Raw genomic sequence first — 19,739 nt, 5'->3', positions numbered from 1 at the left:
TCCGCTTCCCTGTGATGACAGCGGATTTGTGGCATCAAAGTTTTCTAGTATTCTCAGATGACTCTACTTATATTTCTCATAAATCATGCTAGTGTGTGTGTGTGTGTGTGTGTGTGTGTACGTATATATATGTGCTTTTTTAATTATGAAACTTCTCAAAATTCAAACTTTTCAAATATACCCATTACCCAGCTTCAACAGTTTTGAAAATTCCACCTTTCTTATTTATTCCCCAACTTATTTTTCTGAATTAATTAGAATCATATCCCAGTCTACATATTTCACCCTTAAATGCTCCAGTATTTGAGAGATACGTTTTATTTTTTACCTGTTTATTTATTTAAAAGTTTTGTTTTTTTAAAAAATTCGTTTGAGAGAGCGTGAGAGCATGCAAGCAGGGGGCAGGAGCAGAGGGAGAGGGAGAAGCAGGTTCTTTATTGAGCAGGGAGCCCAACGATGCAGGACTTGATCCCAAGATCCCGGGATCATGACCTGAGCTGAAGGCTGACGCTTAACCGACTGAGCCACCCAGGTGCCCTATTTTTTATTTTTTAATACCTTTTTAAAAGATTTATTTATTTGAGAGAGAGAGAACGTACGCACGCATGTGTCCAGGGGAAGGAGCAGAGGGAGAGAGAGAGAGAGAGAATCCTCGGGCACACAGCCTGCTGAGCGGGGAGCCTGAGATGGGGCCTGATCCCAGGACTCTAAGCTCCAGGCCTGAGCCAACATCAAAGAGTTGGATATTTACCGAACTGGACCACCGAGGTTCCCCTAGGGGGCACATTTTAAAGAGGGGTTGGGGAAGGCTTGTAGTTCAGAGTGGCCAAGTCCAGGGACACCATTCACGTAGTGGTCAGTATAAACAGAGTAGAAAACGGAAATGTAAGTAGTGCCTTTTGGGGTTGGGCAACAAGGAGCACTGTGAAGGTGAGCATTCTCTCTTTCCTTAGGGCTCTGTACTGAGGAGGTGTTTTCTTGCCAAGAAACCTTCTCGGATGCCTTACACACAGTGCAGTGAGGAAGCTGACCTACGTAATCCTTAGTACTTCAAATCATACGTGAGAACGAGGATTTTTTAAAATAGAGTTCTCTGGTCTTTTTTTTTTTCCTCAAAGAAGAAACGTTTTATATTCCTTTCTTTGGGAAGAGAATTTTTTTTTTTTTTTTAACTTCTCTGTACCAGGTCTAAATAACTCTTTGCTAATTGGAATGAGTAGGGTAAGTAGAGGATCCTTTCAGTTTGCAGTTTAGGGCTTTGGTTTTTCAGGCTCGAAGGCAGTCATTTCTGCTATTGATTTTGTCAATTTCCATTTTGGGAGACATATGTTAGTACTCTCTAAATAGAATTGATCATTTTACCTACTTCTCTTTGGTCTCGGATTTTTTTTTTTTTTTAACCATCATTTGCAAGTTTGTTTTAACTGAGAATTTGTTTATACTTTGAGTTGTTGATTTAACTATCCCCGATCACCAAGAAGGCTAGTGGAGTGGAGCTTGGCCTCCAGAGTCAGAACTGCACTCTGCTCTGGGCGCCCTGGGCCGCCAGCTCTCTTACGTTACTGGCGACATGGCGCTCCAAGCCTTTTGGCTTCGTCTTCCTCGTCTGCAAAAGGGGCTCAGTGATCATGGCAAGAGCTGAAAGGTGTCACCCTGCAGAAAGGAGCTTAGTGCCGGAGCCAGCTCATGTGAGCCTGGACAGTCACCCCGGGCTAAGACCGTAGTCGCGATTATCTGCTGTTGCTCCCGGAGTCCGGTGGGCACTCCTGATTGGAGACTTTCTGTCTGTCCAGTCTCTCTTCTAGTGTTTGTTGCGCAGGATTAATGTTGTCACTGTGTGTCTTCGCTTCCCGCCCGCAAGCTCTGCACACAGAGACCGCATCCCGTTGGCTCTTCATGCCCCGTGCCTGGGACGGCGGCCGCCAGCGAGCACACGCCTCCCGCTGGGATCCTCTGAGCGCGCGGGGAGGGGTTTCTCACCCTTTTTGAAACTTGCGTTCTTTTTTGCTAAACATAAAATTTACACCTGTGTTTGGTGTGATTTGAAATTCGAAATAAGATGTGTCATGTAAAGAAACCCCGAAGTTTTGAGAGAAAGGCTTACTTTGTTCTCCCCGTCCTGGGGCAGCTGCAGAGGCATGAAGCCCCGGTGGTGGCCCCAGCCTGCTCTGCCCCTTCAGGAGTCAGCCGGCAGGTGACTTGCCCAGAAAGAAGCCACTTGAGTTCAACGGCAGTTAGGGTGCTCACGGGGCATGTGACTTCGGGACTGAGTTTCCGCAACTCTAAAACGGTGAAGGTTAGAGGAAAGACCTTTAGGCCACCTCCTGTCTTGAATGTCTATTTTACTAGTAATAGTTGGGTGCTTACTGTGCACACCCCAGGCCTCACCCTGCATGGATCCTCTCTTCAGCCTGAACAATGTGTGGCTCCCCCGCATTTATGATGTTCCTTTTCCTAATGAGAGCACGCGGGGGGCTGCCTGTGGGGGGATGACGAAGAAAGGCCCCGGAGCCACAGAGCGGAAAAGCCACTCGAGGCTTGTTGTGGAGGTCGACGATGCAGAGGCGAGCGGAGATCTGCTTCAGACGACAAACCCGTATGGTCACAGCGAAGGAGGCTGGCACGACAGGAGGCAGCCACGGTGTGATGTCACCCCCACTCCCTCGTCCGATTGCCAAGCACATCGTCTGAGTGGGGAAGCCATGGGAGTCTGGAAGGAACCGTGGCCTGGTCTGAGAAACAGAACTTGTAGCTTCTAGAGTTGTTGTATTTCCAAGGAAATCTAATCATACAAAAGGAAAAAAGTCCTCAAAAAAACTATTTTTAAGACCAATATCTTTAATGAGTTCTACTCTCAATTTAAAAAGCCCTTAAAAGTGTGTAGTGATCCTCTTTGTCATTTCCCCATTAGATCTCTTAATGAGTCGTCCGTGCTGGCAACAGGTAGGACAGGGATAGTTAATCAGACAAGCGTGTGGTTTAATCCTGGTTCTTTAGCTTCCTTCTGTTTCCGTTTATACTCGTATGTGTTTTTCTGCTTTCTTATGACTTCCTAGTGACAGTAGTATTCCAGCCAACATTGTTTTTCTGTGTGATATGTGTGTGTTAGATGGAGGGGGAGACAGACAGACTGACTGACATCCTCTGTTCATTGGGTTCAGTAAGTTTCTTCTGTGGGCCTGCCTTGGAGCCTCCTTCTTACTGATAATATTTCTATGGAAAAACTTATTCAAAAGTTTAAGTAACTTTCCCACACTAGAGATGCCTGTTATGCTATAATGATTAGCTTAAAAAGTAATTTTAATCACAGGTTAAGATCTTTGTTTATATTTTAAATTGTGTACAGTGGTTTGAAATTTTTTTCATAAATTATTCACGCCATCAGAGGGGAAAGGGAATTGTGAGTACCCGTCTGTGTGCCCATGCATGCGTGGTCTCAGGGATAGGTTGGACTGAGCTTAAAACCAGAAACCCTAATCAGGTTCGCCTGAATTTTATGAAATGAAGGGATAAATTAGTTCTCTCATTTAAGGGTGGATTTCCACATTGGGACGTTAGAAAATTCGGTGTCACCGCAGCCAGAATGTTTTATAGGTGGGTGACCGCAAGCGAAGAATTAGAAGATCATTTGACTTGAGCCATCGTGCTTTCCGGATAAATAGATGTGGGTGTACCTGGCTTTCAGTCAGTGCTATTGTTTGGTACTTTTTGTTGCTTTGTGAGAAACAGTTTTAGGTATTTGGGAAAACAAGTAACTAGTGTTCTTCTCTCAGAAGTTTTCTGAAATCCAGATTTATTACTCCTTTTCCTCATAGTGTCCCAAGTTATGAAAAAAGCTGTAATCCCTGAGCCGCATAACCCCACAGCGCTTTCTTGTAGCCAGGAGACAGGGAATGCCAGGGTACTGAGTGTGCCTTTGTGGGGCTTCCTTTCGTTTTTCCGGCTCTTCTGGGGCTTGTGATATGGGACTCCCTCCGAGGCACTCACAGAATTCTAGGCTGTGGAAGTTAGATTCCTTACTTTTTATCTGGACATGTTCTGTGTGATACGTAAGCACTTTGTAGTCTCCGTGGTCTCATCGTGATGTCTGTGACTGGCGCCTCTCTTCTAACAGCGCTCTTGCTTTTTGTAGGTACGCCTTACATTTTCTTGTACAGAGTGGAATTTCCTACTGTATCATGATCATAATAGGAGTGGAGAACATGCACAAGTAAGTGTTGCTCTTTATTCCCGTATCAATATGTATTTCCCTGTGATAGAATTAGACCAAAATACAATTCTGTCACATTAAACATTACTCCAAATTGTGATAATTTTCTCAAGAAGAGCTGTCATACATTACTGAAAGTTGGCTTTCTCAGCCTCGGCTCTGTTGACATCTTGGGCTGGATCATTCTTTGATGTGGGGGCTGTCCTGGGCACCGGAGGATGGTGAGTGGCATTCCTGGCTCCCGCCCACTGGGTGCCAGTAGTGCCTCCACCACCACTCCCTTTGAGTTGTGATAACCATGAATGTTTCCAGATATTTCCGAAGGTCCCTCGGGAGGCAAAACAGCAGCCACGTTGTGTCTCTTGTGTTTTCTGAATATAGTGCGGTTCTTACGAGTTCTCATGAAGCATCTGTTGAATGAATGAATGAGCAAATGGACGAATGATACTATGACTCGTGCCTGACAGCAGTCCCTTTCCCGGTCATCTCCTGAAGCTCTTGCTTCGGGGCCCGGGTCTTCATCGTCTCCTTTATAGCCCTTAACTCCATCTCAGGGTTGCCATAACAGTAGCCCTGTGTCCTCTTCCACCTGTGGCAGAATCCCAGACCGAGTTCTTGAACCTGAACATCTGTGCTGGGCTTTACCTGGATCTCGGTCCCCAGGGACAGTGGAATGGGCGGGAGGAGGGGGGAGGGAAGCAGAGAGGATGGAATGGGAGGACGGGTGTAGATGTAGGAGAGGAAGGGGAGTAGGTGTTTTGGGCACCCTTCTGGAATTGGAAAGGCATTTTCCCTGGAGAAGGCAGCACAGCGTGGCTGTTCTCCAATGTACGGCACAGAGCGCGGACAGGCGTGGGAACTTAAGTGCCCTTCATGTCAGCTTTTTGTCTTCTGACTTTTCTATGGGAAAACTCGTTTTGAGTTCTAAAAATTCTCAGACTTCTAGAACACAGCACAAAGGAACTTCCATTATTTAAATACAAAGAGCAGAAATGTGGGAAGGTTGAAACGGAAAGAGTAGAAAATCCCCTTAGCCTAGAGAAGTTAAGCTGAAGTATTTTCATTATAAGTTGGCAAATAATTTTCAACAAAACAGATGACCTCAGTAAAAAATCGTCGAAGTTGTAGGTGTATACAGTAAAATCGTGCCTGCCTAATGGGCTTGCAGGCGGTGGTAGGAAAGTAGTTTTAAACTTACCGTTCCATCGCCTTGCCTCCCCACCAATCTGAACGAACATTCTTGTGGGCCAGTGTTGCCAGAAACTGAAAGATAGAGGAGACGTGGTCCTCGCCTCTGAAGTGCATGGCTGTGTTGGCGATCTTAAGACAGTCAGTCGTGCAGCAGTTGTTACCTGACGCTGGGGTCCAGCGATGGGGACGAGGACATGCTCTGTCTGACTGTCGAACCCCCAGTCGCAGTGCTGAGTGTTAGCAAAGAGGGATGTTCTCAGGGCTGGGGGAGCATAAGGGAGGGAGCCACCAGCTGGGAAAGGAGTGAGGTCCTGGTTCTGTGTGTTCAGCCGTTTGCTCTACGGCCAGTAGAATAAAGGAGTTGGGCACAGAGTGCTGATATTTGGTGTTAGGTAGAAACTATGCGGATGTGTGTTTTTAGGAATTGAGAAATACGGACACATCCTCTCTCCAGATGCCTCCTGTACTGACGGTGACCCCACGCAGCAGGCTGGGTCACGGGGAAGATCGGGTGCAGACTCTGCCTTCCGCCCAGGGGCCTTAGGCTTGACTGGATGAGTAGAGGTTTGTGGTCCTGGGTGCCCGGGTTTGAATCCAGACTCTGCTGAATTTTCTTTAGCTTTGGAATCTCGGCCACGTCACTTGGCCTTTTGGGCCTAAACTGGATTAAACCAGTGACTCTGTCAAGGAGCCTGTGCCCACCCGCTTCGTGCTGGGGGCACCTGGGTAAGCGTTTGTTTGCGCACAGGGCTCGGCCAGAAGAAGAGGTGTTCGGATGCTACAGAGGTCATTCTTAGTTTCGCGTATTTTGCTGTTTTTCCTGCCGATGTCATGTCAGAGCTGGGCCACCTCCCTGGCCGCCGTGCACTGTAATTCATCGTTTCTTCTTCCCAGGACATGAACCCCTTGGCAGGGATCTTTTACTTACTTTTTAATCCCATGGTTGAGCATATAGATGATAGAAGCTCTCTGTAGGTGAGGTTACCTTTTCTGTTCCGAATGAGTATTTTGTGCCTTTTGTCTTTGAGGTTTTTTTTTTTTTTATTTTTTTTTTTTTTAATGTTTTTAGTTTGGTGTTTCCAAACATCCTGTTCATTCCTGCGATCGGCCTTGAGTGGTGTGCTTGATGGGCTGACCTGCAGCTCTGTGGGTGTTTCTGGCTCACTCCCTCCTTGTTCTTCCCCACTGAGCCGCAGCCCTGTGGATTGCAGTGGGGTTGGGGCAAGAAGAGGCAGATGTGGCTGACCTGGCCTTGATCTCCATCCAGGAGGACCCCGAGGAGCAGGCAGCACAGGGTCACGTCCACCTGTTATCCACCAGCTCTACCGAGACTCCTCCAGTGTGGATTCCTAGACAAGGATGGCATTAGGAACTGTCGAACTCTACTAGGAAGGAACGAGGAGCTCGGAAATGCCATCTGGTAGGCAGAAGCCTCAAGTCACTTGAAAATTTGTCCGCATGAAGTTAATTAGCAGCGGGTAGTGGCTCAGAGGGAACTCTATGGGGAAAATCTTAACTTCACTGAGAACAATACCATGGTCCCGGGAGAGGGAGTAAAATGTGGCAGGAAGGAAACTGGACTCTTGGATTTTTTTTCTTTTATGCTCTCTGAAGACCACGTTTGAAAGCCTCGTGGTGCTTGGGGATAAAGATTGGGCCCTTTTGGTATGGTGCTGCCAGAAGTTGAAATTCAGCGGGAAAACCGTAATTCTAAAATCGATTTTTTATGTGATCTTATTTTTATAATAGTTAATGCTTCCATAATTATTGTGTATCAGTCACTGTGCAAAGCCCATATAATAGCCTTTGGAGACAGTGTAGACAGGACCTCCGTGTGTCTGTCTCTACCCAGGGCCCAAGCTTTAGCTTTTTACCTCTGCAGTCGGTTACTTCTGAGCATTAAGCATGATGATTATGAGAATGAGTCACTGAAAAAGAAACACCCTAAATTGATTGAGAAAATGTGATGTGAGCCAACAGGGTCCCCAACAAAGACAGGGGTGTTTGTGTGTTCGTCGTTCTTCCTTCTAACAGAGATGCGGTTATCTTTATCTGTTGGCACACTGTGCTTGGGTTGGGGTCGAAAGTTTTCGAATATTCTCAGTTCTCACAGGGAGGAAAGCCTGTTACTTGGTGATAGGTAATAGGGTGTCTGGGTTCTGCTGGATTTCTGAAAAGTCCTGAGGACGTAGCATCATTCCCCCGAATCCTGCACTCAGGAGAGGGGGCGATTCAGTTCCTTTATGCCATTCACTCAATTATAGCATCTCTTTTGGAGGTATTCGAATTCTACACTTTCTTTCTTTTTTTTTTTAATTAATTAATTTATTTGACAGACAGAGATCCCAAGTAGGCAGAGAGGCAGGCAGAGAGAGAGGGGGAAGCAGGCTCCCTGCCGAGCAGAGAGCCTGATGTGGGGCTCGATCCCAGGACCTTGGGATCATGACCTGAGCCGAAGGCAGAGGCCTATACCGCTGAGCCACCCAGGCACCCCGAATTCTACACTTTATTTCTAATTGTGTGCTGGATCTCTCTGTTAAGAAGGAGGGTTCAGTCATCCTTGAGCAAGTGAGGGAAGCTTTTTTGTTCCCCCTTCGTAGGATGAAGCCAGGGTTTTTATATGTGTGGGAGGGTTATATTAATGTAAGGATGTTAATAAGACTGACACCCCCCCTTGGTAAATAAAGGCGTTACTTTGGGTGACACTGTTCATCTGAATGTATTAAAGAGAAATTTGCACAGGTGACTTGTGTAACGAGGTTCTGCCTTGTCAGGTCTGCCTAAAAATGTCTGATTAATAGTTAATACTCCAAATTAATCACTTAAAAAAACAAGAGAGTTTTGGAGCTGTTATCCAATTAAATGATAAATCTTTGTTTTGAAGATAACAATTCATATGTTATCAAAAATAACTGGATAGTTATGATAATTAAAAATAAGAGTACCTTTCACTGGAAAAGTAGGATTCATTTTCTGGCTTTAGGTACTTCTGGAAACTAATTTTACTTTTACATTAAGCCCATCATCCTTGTCAGAATGTTGAAAGGAAAATTAAAAACTCACATAACCATCTGTTAGGATGATGAGCAGAATCACTCAGTAATATGTCATAACACATGCCACTTACAGAAAGTATGTGATCCTGGTCACAGTTTTGTGAGAATAAAAGCTTCATGACTGCTTTCCTCGTCTTCTTAACTTTGGAGTAAGAAGTGAGGAAATGGTTTTGGAAAATCAGGGCTTGCTAACGGATGGAGGTAACTGTGGTGTGACCTTACAGTAACTCTGTTCACATGTGTGAGTTGTGTCTTCTCAATGTTAGAAGCACTATGATTTCAGAGAGAGCTGTTGGACTCTGACTTCGGCATTTGAATGATGGAGGGACATCTAGGTGCCAGTCCCTTTGTGGAGTGCTTTTTACAAATATCCCAATTAACTGTCCCAACAGGCCTGTTTGGGAGGTGTTCCTAATGTCCCAGAGGTTAGTTCACTTGAACACAGACACAGAACCAGTAACCGTCAGGTCTGCAAGTCTGTGAAATCCATGTATATTGTTAGATTATTTACCAACAGTCCTTTACAGATTGGTTGTTGTTGTGTTGTTGTCTTTTTTTTTTTTTAGTTGGAGAAACAAAAGATTTTCAACTGTTTAGTGGACAGCACACAAAGTCTTGGGGTCTTTTAAAAATGCTTTAACCTTTAAATACGTATCTGAAGAAGAGTGATTTTAATCTCTAAAGCCTCTCCCATTCTTTAAACTTGTTCAGACTTTTGTAAGTACTGTACTTCAGGTCGATGTTTACTAAAACACATAAAAAACAGATTCTAATATGCTGTTTTAATGTCAATTGATGAAAAATAGAATATTAAAATACTTTTAGATTAATTTGTCAGAGAAAAAAGTACTGCCCTCCTCCTACTTGTTGCTAGCTTACTGAGTAATTCATATTGAGAGCAGTTCTGGAAAGACAGAAGATAATGGAGGACCTACCTGAAGATCCAGAATGCGGCCCGGCATTGTGGTGAGAGGGGATGACGGGGCGTGTTTCACAGCAAAAACCGAGCTTTCGCTTAAACTTAATGAAGACCAGAAAGAGATGGGATTACACATTTTTTCCTGACCTAGAAATTAATCTTGTGGGTTTCACAGAGATGTGCCCTTAGCATGACTTGTTGTGCGAAGAAGATGGAATCAGGATGGACCAGACACTATTTGCCTTTCAAGATTTTGGAAGATCTTGCATGGAACGCCTTCGGTTGGAACAGTTTAATTTTAAAATTCCAGTGATTAGGAAGCTATCACTTAGATTACTTTACAAAGCTTTTGTCTTAAACATGAGAGCACTAAAATGTCTAGAAAACAGACTTCAAGGATTGAAAATAAAATCCAATGAAAGAGAAGGATAAAAGTTAAGAAGTGAATAGGGTAAATTCCCTGAAGGACAACAGAACATAAATCATTCATAAATTACTGGTAATAGCTAAATTACCATTAAGAATTAACATTTATTAACTCCAAATTCTATGTCCAATACACATTAAATGCTCAAGTGAATTCCCATGTAGTCGTCACGACCACCCTGTGCTGGAAGCCTGTTCTCAGCTTCATGGTTGAGAGTCACGCACCCAGCGCAGGCCCATACAGCCGGTGCTCAGCAGGCTCAGAGTCTGAAACCAAATCTGTCCAGTGCCAGAGCCCGTGCACCCAGCCACTAACCTCAGCTGCTCCCCGGCTGTACCAGCATGAGGATCCTCTATGGGAAACAGTTGGTGTCCTACCCCTTTTATTTCGGGGTTATTTTCCTTCATCGTTATCTGGTGTGCATGCAAATAACAGAAATGAATCTCAGTTTGACCACTGAGGGTAGCTAAACCCTTGTAAATCTAATTCTTGGGTTGGTTTTTGTTTTTGTTTTTTTTAAAGATTTATTTATTAGAGAGAGAAGTGGGGAGGGGCTCAGAGAGTGAGGGAGAGAATCGCGAGCAGACTCCCTGCTGAGTGTAGAGTCGGATGTGGGGCTTGATCTCATGACCCTGAGACCATGACCTAAGCCAAAACCAAGAGTTGGATGCTCAACCGACTGTGCCACCCAGGCGCCCCTCTGGGGTCAGTTTCTTAATTTACCTGCGCTTCACTTGATGGCTTCTGTCATAAATCATTCTTCTTACCCCAATAGCTAACAGAACATACTTTTATCATCAGCATTTTTTTCTGTACCAGTAATTCTCACCTCTTGGGAGTAAAGGGAGGTTACATCAGAATTTGGGGGAATGAGATCATGATTCTGATACGTCAGACCCCTTCACTTCCACCAAGCAAAGAAACAAGAGCACCGGCCGAATCGGACACCTGATGTAGTGTTTATGTCCGCCACCGTGAGGCGGGCCTTCTCCCCCCACCCCTCATGGCTCTTCCAGCCTTGGGGCTTGCCTCGCTGCTTTGTCCTTTGTCTCTCCCAGTCACCATGGTCTGCCCTCCTCTAGATCATAGTTTGCAGAGTGCGTTCCAGAGACTTCTGGGGGTCCCCGAGATCCTTCTAGGAGATGGAAAGGTCGAAACTATTTCCATAATGACGTTTAGACATTATTTGCCTTTTTCATTTTCATTCTTTCACGGGTAGACAACGGGCCTTTCTCCAGAGGCTGTGTGCTGGTGATATGGTGTGGAGCCTTTGCGAGTTCAGCTGTCTTCTGTTGAGTCAGATGTTACGGAGACTTACCTAGGTGTAAAACTTTGCCACCCTTCTCATTAGTCTTTAAAAAAAAAAAAATACCTAGAAAATATATTTTTCCTCAAAGTGTGGTTTATATTGGTATGTACTAGGTTTATCATTATTTTGGAATTACATATTTTTAAAATCCTCAGTTTATTCTCGTGTGGTACAGACCCGTGGCTCTTGTTTATGCAGGTGACGCTTCTCTGGTTTCCTCAATAATTTTTAAGTGGGTATAGGATCCTGAGACCGAAAACTGTGAGAGCAGCCGCATTAGCACGCCCCCGTGCCCCCGCAGGGCTTCCGTGGAGCGCTCACCCAGCCTCTGTCCCCGAAGCCGTCTGAGCGCCTCGCCAGCGTCCTTTGTGTTGTGCTCTCGCTGTCCACGTGCCTGGTGCCGCTCTGCTTCTGAAATCTCTTAAGCTCTGGAGCCCTCAGGGAGCACAGCCTTCTGTCCCTGTGCTTGTCAGCTCCCTTGCTCCCCCGGGCTCCATCCACGACGGGTCGCAGATGCTCGTGGATCCACGTCATGTCTTCCTGACCTCGCTTTCTGTGTATTTCCACCTTTCTCTCAGCCTCTTCATCATGCCACACACCACCAGGCAAACGTCCCGTCTGGGCTGGACACAGGTCTTCAGTGTCCTCGGGCAGCCACGTGTTTGAGACAGAGCCACATGGGGCGACTACAGACACTTGATTTCTTATTTCACCTAAGGCTTTGTGTCCTTGCAAGTTACTTTAATGGAGGTTTTTCATTTTTGTTTCCCATTCTTCTCAAAGATGACTCTAAATTTCAGTGACCTTTAAGTCCATTCACCTTATCTCTACGTTCTCACACCTGGCAGACAGTGTAAGCTCATAATTTGAAGTTAAGGGGAAGAGAAGAAGATACTCCTTGGAGATCATCCTTGGAGACGCAGGGTAAGGTGGTGGAAGGAGTAGCAGAAGGGGGGAAGCAGAGGGGACCGACCCCAGCAAGAAGGGGATGTGAGCCGGCTGTCTGCAGGTGGTCCTTCCCAGACAGGGAAGAGTGCCACCCCCCCGTCCTGTTTCTTTCCACACCCGGCCCATGTGGTAGAACCAAACACTTCCGGGCCCCTGCGCTCTGTCCTCGCTGATGCTCTCTCTGCATCGTCCTCCAGCTGAACAGCCAGGGTGGGCACAGGGACGAACCCTCGCCGCTCCCAGGTCCCCTCCATGTCTAGCCGTCACTAGGGACGCCTGGTGCTTCAGTTTCCTCTTGGGTTGTTTTGAAGTTCAGACATCTGTAAGGCCTTTAAAACAGCACCTGCCATGTAGTGAGCCCTCGTTAGCTGCTGCTCTTCTCCACCCCCGCCCATGTGTCCCGTCTGCTGCTGCTCGGCAGTGGGGCACCTGTACACGCACGGGAGTCTGCCGGCCGCCCGGCCTCCCTGGCCCCTTGTCTGGCCTCCACTCTGCTGCCCCAACCATCTTTTAAAATGTCTGCCTGACGGTGGCTCTTCTGCTTGGACCATGCCCGGCTCCCTTGGCCCAGCAGCTTGGCAGTGCCTTTGTGCCTTTGCCCTGCCTCCCTTTCCTCTCTTGGTTACAGCTCTCGCTCCTTGGCTCCGAAGGGCCCAGTCATAATGGGCCGTTTGTCGTCCTGAACACACAGTCTGCCGTTTCACGCTTGGTGCCTTTGTGTTTGCCGGGAGCCCCCTACCCCGACGTGCATCCCTGCTGGTCCCGCAAGGTGTGACCTCTGGTCTGGAGCCCTTCCCCTTCCAGCCTTGCTGCTACCAGCAGTCACCCTCACCTTGCACGGCCCCTGTATGGCACATGCTGTGGCGTGCTGGACACATCTGGTCGCAGGCGGGGCCGCGCTGTGGCCGAGACCCCGGCTAGAGGGCCATGCTGCCCTGTCCCGCGCACCTGCTTGGTAGCTTGGTCACAATGAGTTACTTAGCTCCTCTCTCTCTCTCTCTTTTTTTTAAAGACTTACTTATTTATTTCAGAGAGCGTGAGCCCAAGACGGGGAAGGGGGAGAGGGGGATTCTATCAAGCAGACTCCCCACTGAGCAGGGAGTCCAGCATGGGCCTCGATCCCACGATCTTGACATCATGACCTGAGCTGAAATCGAGAGTCTGACACCGAACCAGCTGCACCACCCAGGTGCCCCTGAGTCACTGAGCCTCTCTAGCCTCAGTTTCCTCATTTGTACATTAGGATTAATAATAATTCCTACCTCATAGGACTGTAGTGAGGATGAGGTGTCCTGGGTTTCATTAGACATAAGACGCCAGGGCGTGTGAGATGTGCCGTCATTTCACCTACCCCTACCGAGGGTTACCTGCCGTCAGTTGGGGGAGCGTTCTTGGTTTCAGACGTGCTGAAGTGTGAAAGTATATGAGTTTGAGATTCAGTGAGATACAGCCCGCAGAACCGCTGGATGGTGCGGGCTGGGGGGCCCTGTGTGCATCACCCGGTACGTGCTCGCCTCCCTTGCTGGACTTGGAACCTGAGAGGACAGGGACTAAGCTGGATTCGATTTTGTGTCTTCAGAATCTAGCCGGATAGCATTAGTGATTGCAGTGCGTATCTGAACACCACCGAAGGCTGGGAGCCGACCGTTTTCCCAGACCTACAGCTGACGGCGGACTGAAGTATGTTCCTTTTCTTACAGGTCCCAATTTCTGAGAAGCCCTGACCGGCTCAGTTTTTGCTCAGCTCTGGGGGCGTCTTCTTCCTATTCCCACTTCTTAGATCTTTGGTATTTTGAGACAAAATATGGATCTGGAAAATTGTAATTGACAGCCTTTCTTTTGCTTTTAAGAACTTTGAAGAATTAATTGAACACTTCCCTCCCCCCACCAGGTTTCCTTCTATAAATTTTTTCACTCTGAAGTTTAAGAGAAGAAAGATGAGGGGTGCCTGGGTGGCTCATTTGTTAAGTGTCTGCCTTTGGCTCAGGTTGTGATCCCAGGGTCTTGGGATCGAGCCCCACATTGGGCTCCCTGCTTGCAGGAAGACTGCTTCTCCCTCTCCCACTCCCCCTGCTTGTGTTCCCTCTCTTGCTGTCTCTCTCCCTCTCTGCTGAATAAATAAAATCCTAAAAAAGAGAAAGAAAGAAAGAGGAGTGGTCTTCTGTGTGGGTGGGGAGGGAGGTCAGGGCCCTGTATTAAAATGCAACCCCTGAGGGATGGGGAGGGACAGGTTCCTAATCTTCTGCTTGGTAGGGGCCCAAGACCTTTGAATTGGGGACTGGTAGGGCTGTTGTGAAGCCTTTTCCAAACATTCTTTTTTTCAGAGTCCTGGTTTTAGTAGCAATGAGAACAGGCTGAAATCAGGATGTGTTTTTTTGTGGATAATTGTCTTTCCCACTTGCTCCCAAGATTCTGTCATTACATTGCCAGATGTAGTTCTTGATGTTATTAAAAGCTTTAAGTTTATGCAAATTAATTGACTTACTGGGAGATGCTGAGGTGGGGGACTACTAATCAGATGATATTTTGAACTAGAATTCGAAGGTTTTAAAAGTTGATGTAAACTATAAAAGTCTATATTTTTTAAAGATTAAATAATTTTGTTTAATGCCAACAGCTAAAACTGAATTTTATTTGTACATTTGAGTCAACTTTGAGAACAATTATGTGACTTCATTATGTTACTGAACCAGGTGTGGAAGCAAAAGTTGGATTTTTTTTTTAAAGCTGAACAATAGCAGGCGGTTTGGTTCCTTTCAGGCATCTGTAAACAAAGTGAGAACAGGAAAGAATGGAGTGACTTCATCTGTCAGTGTCACTGTTTGTGTCTGGTCTGGTGAATACAGCTAAGCTCTTTTCCATTTTTTCTGTGACAAGGTTTCATAAAAGAACACATGAACTCTCTCATGGCTTTTATTATATTTGTAACTCACTGCGGTCTCTTTGTTCTGGCTGAGAGGACACCTGGTCAGAAAGGTAGGGTAGATCACTGGGCAAGCCCGGACTTCCCAGGGACAGTGGCATTTTCTGAAGGAACATAAGATTACCTGCCAGTCTCTCGGAAGGAATCAAGAGTGTGTTCTGGTCACCAAACCCCAGATTCTGTATGCAGGGAGAAGCCTTAAAGTGGGGATCCTGCTGAGGGGGTCACTCCACCTTACAGAGGACAGAGAAAGAGGAAAAATCAGAGTGGGAACCTGTGGTGTTCTTACCTGAGGATACCTCCACTCCTCACTCGTTGGCAGAGGAATCCTGTGAGTGCAGGTCTGGCCATGGACACGACAGCTTTGATACCAGAAACAGCTGACTTGGTTTGGAGGACAGAAGACTCATGCAGGGGCGAACAGAGAAGGCATTCAGCCCTGCTGTCCTGCAGATGTGGGCCATATACCGAATCGGGAGATACTGGGAGAAAGATAGCCATAAACGGACTTGAGAATATCTCCGTGCAACCCTGGCTGCCTGGAGACTGCATCCAGGCACAGGGGAGGCCTGAGAGGGCCTGGGGGAGAGTACAGGCTGGGACAGACCTAACAGGTGCGGGACTGTGAACGAGTTCTCTAACCCACATGTAGATGATACAGGCAGGCCTTACTGGGTGACAGTATTTGAACACAAGCTTGGACCACTGAGCTCTGCAGATGCGGGTGACCCCTAGAGTGAGACTGAAAAATAAAACCCAAGTGTTTAAAAAACTGAGCAAAGATATCAGCTGCTACATACCATGGGTGAGAAAGAGTAAGCAGATTAAGTCCGAGCTAAGAAACAAAAACAGCACAACAGTGTTCAAGGAAAAAAAAAAACAATCAAAATTGAGTTACCTTTTATTATTCAGTACGTCCAGATTTAAACAAAAAACTTGGACAAATGCGGAAAAGGCAGTCAGCTGAAACTGCCTCTGCATAGATCCAGATGTGGCATTTACCAGAGACTTCAGGGCGGCTGTTATAAATACATTCAAAGAAATAAAAGAAGATATGATGACCATGAGTCAACAAATAGGGAATAGCACTAAAGAAACAGGAACTATTCATCACAACCAAATGAAAGTCCTAGAGTTGAATAGCTAATAACCGAAATGAAAAACATACTAGATGTGCTATCTAGTGATTGGTGATGCAAAGAAAGAATCTAAACTCAGAGGTAGATCAGTAGATATCAGCCGGTGAGTAGCAGAGGTGTAAAACACAAGAAAACCAAACAGTTTCCAAGTCTTACAGGGCAATGTCACCCAGACCAGCATGTGCGTGGTCAGTGCTTCCAAAGGAGAGTAGAAACAGGAAGAGCATTTGAAGAAATAACGTCCATCAGTATCCCAGACTTGATGAGAAACATGAGTCTGCTGACCAGAGAAGCTCAGTGAGCCCCAAGTAGGAGAAACAAGCAGATCTTCACTAAGATACATTGTATTTGCACTGTTGAAAGACCGCGAGAACAAGGGCATCTGGAAAGCAACTCGTTGTCTACGAGGGAACAGTACATACCAGAAACAGTGGAGGCCAGAGGAAGTGGAATGACGTATTCTAAATGCCGAAAGAAAAAATGGTCAACCACAAGTCCTATAGCCAGCAAAGCTATCCTTCAAAAATGGCAGTGAAATAAAGACCTTCCCGGATACACAAAGACTTGCCTTACAAGAAATTCTAAACGAAGTTGAGTTGAAAGGTAGCGTAACAGATGGTAACTGGAAGCCACAGGAAGAAACGAAGAGCTCCAGAAATGGTACATGTGGGCAGTGAATATAAAAGATGGTATACATGTATATTTTCTTAATTTATCTAAAGGGATGTATGAAGCAATAATTAGAACACTGTGTTATTAGGGTTATACATAGATTCCATATATGTGACAATAGTAGTATAAAGGACAAGGGAGGAAATGGAGCTGTACTGGAGCAAACTTGCTATATTTTATCAGAATCAAGATAAGATACATACTGTAATTCCTTGAATCATCACAAAAATAACTAAAAAATGTATAGTGAAAAAAATCAACGTAGGAATTAAAAGAGTATGCTACCAAACATTGTTTAATACAAAATGAGGCAGCAAAGGAGGAACAAAAGAAACCCGAGACTTACCTGAATCATATAGCAAAATGGAGGCTATGAATCTAACCACATCAGTAATTACACTAAAAGTGAATCAAAAGGCAGACTGGATCTTAAAAAAAAGAAAGAAAGAAAGAAAAGACCTAATCATATGCTATCTGCAACACATTCTTTAGAAGAAAAGACACCAACAGTTTGAAAGTAAGAATGGATAAGATAATCTTGCAAGTGCTGGGATAGTTGTTGAAGAACACTGCCCAGCTAATAAATGAGTTTGGCAAAGTTGCAGGGATACAAGATTGGGAGACACAATTATATTACTTATATTCCAAATAGTCCAAAAATGAAAGCACAAAAGCAATTCCGTTCATAGTAGCATCAAAAGGAATAAAATACTTTGGAATACATTTAAGAAGAGATCTGCAACTGCACTTGAAAACTGTAAGACATCTCTGTGAGAAATTAAAGGAGATTAAATGGGGCCGCCTGGTGGGTGCCGTCAGAAGAGCACGCGACTCGTGATCATGAAGTCGTGAGTTCAAACCCCACATTGGGTGTAGAGCTTACTTAAAAAAAAAAAATGGAAAGATATTTCATATTCATGGGTTGGAAAGCTTATATTGTTAAGATGACAGTTCTCTCCAAACTGATCTACAGATTTAATGTACTCTCTCACAAAAATTTCAGGAAGTGTTTTAAAAAGAAATCAGCAGGCTGATCATACAATGTATATGAAAATACAAAGGACCTTGAATAACAAAAAATTTTTTTGAAAAAGAACAAATTCAGTTGTACACTGTGGTAGAACCACAGTGTATATGTGTATAAAGAAGTTGTATAATATACAATGGTATAAAGAAGTTGTGATAATAGTGTAAGGACGGGCACATATCTCACTGAAACAAAACCGAGTCTGGAAACAAACCTTTATTTTTTTTATAGTCAGTTGGTTTTCAACAAAAGTGCTGTGGCCATTCATTTGGGAAGAATGGTCTTTTCCGCAGATGGTGCAGGAACAATTGAATATGTGAAGAAGTAAAAGGAGACCTTTACCTCACACCATACACAAAAAGCCACTCAGAGTGTATCATAGACCTAAACACAGCACCTAAAACTATAAAACTTGAGAAGAAAATGTAGGAGTACTTTATGACTTTGTTAGGCAAAAACTTCTTAGATATGACCCTCAAAAAATGGCCCTCACAAAAAACTAATGGTACTTCATCAGAATGAAAACGTTTTTCTCTTCAAAAGACACTTTTAAAACAATAAAAATCAAGCCATTGGGAGATACTATTTGCAACACATATATGTGATTCAGGACTTGATCCATAATATATAAAGAGCCTTTACAACTCAATACTAAGACAACACAATTTAAAAGTCGGGAGTATGGGCTCTAGTCAACAAGTACTCGAATATCCAAGTACCTCTAGAGAAAGACCAATGCTGAGCCTGCTGCCCTGGAGTTACTGGTATGTGGGGGGAGGCGGAGGGGCGGGTCAATAGATGCAGAAGAGCGAAGTTATTTCAGAGAGAGATGCATGAAGTAACATGGGTGCTGTCGGGGAGAGTTGACACGCATGAGCCAGCCGTTCACAGAACCGAGCGAGAGCCCAGGATCCGGGGGAGAGGCCCGCGCCCACCTCTTGGGAGTGTGTGGTGGAGTCAGAGACCGAGAGCGGCCCAGGCTCGCAGGTCCCTGGTGCACAAGGTCACAAGTGCTATGAGGCAAACTCAGAGAGGCAGGCTGGGCCACACTGTAGTTGTGAGTATGGTGGGAACCCACCAGCGAATTTTGAGCAGAAGGACATAACTTGTCAGAGTACGGCTCCAGCTGTTGGTGGCTGGCGTTCCAGGGAACGCATAGCAGAAGCTTCCAGAGGGATGGGGAAACCAGACCAGACATGTTGGTGGCTTCGGACCTGGAAGTTACTGTGGAGAGAGAGGCGGACACGCCAGGGTGGACCGTAGGGGCGGGAGTAAGGACTGGATAGAGGATTGGCTGTGGGACATGATGAAAAGGGAGGAATCGGCTTCTGGAGGCTTGGGCAGCAGGCTGGGCGGGTGCTGTGTGTGAGGTGGAGAAGCACCGGGCTGGCTGCCGGCCCAGCTCAGCCGGCGGGGCTTGATTAGACGCTCAGGGCAGTGAGCACTGGCAGTCAGACGGGCAGTCAGTGATCGCGGTGAAAGCTTTTCAAGGCTTGGAATTAGATGAAATCTTCCAAGGAGGAAACTGTCAATAAGAGAAGGTTGGAGGCCTTGTTCGGGTAACTTTTCTCAAGTCCCAGCCAGAAGAGGTCAAGCCAGCATTCCAACCTGGGTCATTCTGAACTCTGGAATCAACTACTGTGTTTTCTTGAGACACCCTCATTTAAAAACTTGGCCATTTCTTCTCAGTTTCTATAGGCAGAAACAGCTATAAAATGCTGGAGTTCAGGGCACCTGAGTGGCTCAGGTTGCTAAGTATCTCTCTTCAGCTCATGTCATGACGGAGTCCTGGGATCGAGTCCCACATCAGGCTCCCTGCTTTTCCCTCTCCCTCTGCCCCTCCTCCTGCTTCTGCTTGCTTGCTCTTTTTCTCTCTCTCTCTGTCAAGTAAATAAATAAAATCTAAAAAAAAAAAAAA

At 45.7% G+C, this 19,739-nt stretch overlaps 1 protein-coding gene across 4 annotated transcripts in view; it reads left to right on the top strand.

The window, feature by feature from the left end:
- Positions 1–19,739, top strand: part of MBOAT2 (membrane bound O-acyltransferase domain containing 2) — a 119,651-nt gene that overhangs the window by 52,477 nt on the left and 47,435 nt on the right. For 3 of the 4 annotated variants that reach the window (XM_032866804.1, XM_032866802.1, XM_032866803.1), the window contains exon 3: positions 4,133–4,210. The exons of the other annotated variant lie outside the window; for it this stretch is intronic. In XM_032866804.1, coding sequence (XP_032722695.1) covers positions 4,133–4,210 — 78 coding nt within the window. The remainder of the gene's footprint in view (positions 1–4,132; positions 4,211–19,739) is intronic. 4 annotated transcript variants of the gene reach the window in all.

The sequence above is a fragment of the Lontra canadensis genome, unplaced genomic scaffold (genome assembly GCF_010015895.1).
Source record: "Lontra canadensis isolate GAN:19392208 unplaced genomic scaffold, GSC_riverotter_1.0 scaffold32, whole genome shotgun sequence".
Classification (NCBI taxonomy): Eukaryota; Metazoa; Chordata; class Mammalia; order Carnivora; family Mustelidae; genus Lontra; species Lontra canadensis.
The sequence above is the reverse complement of the archived record's forward strand: the minus strand, read 5'-3'. Positions and strand labels throughout refer to the sequence as shown.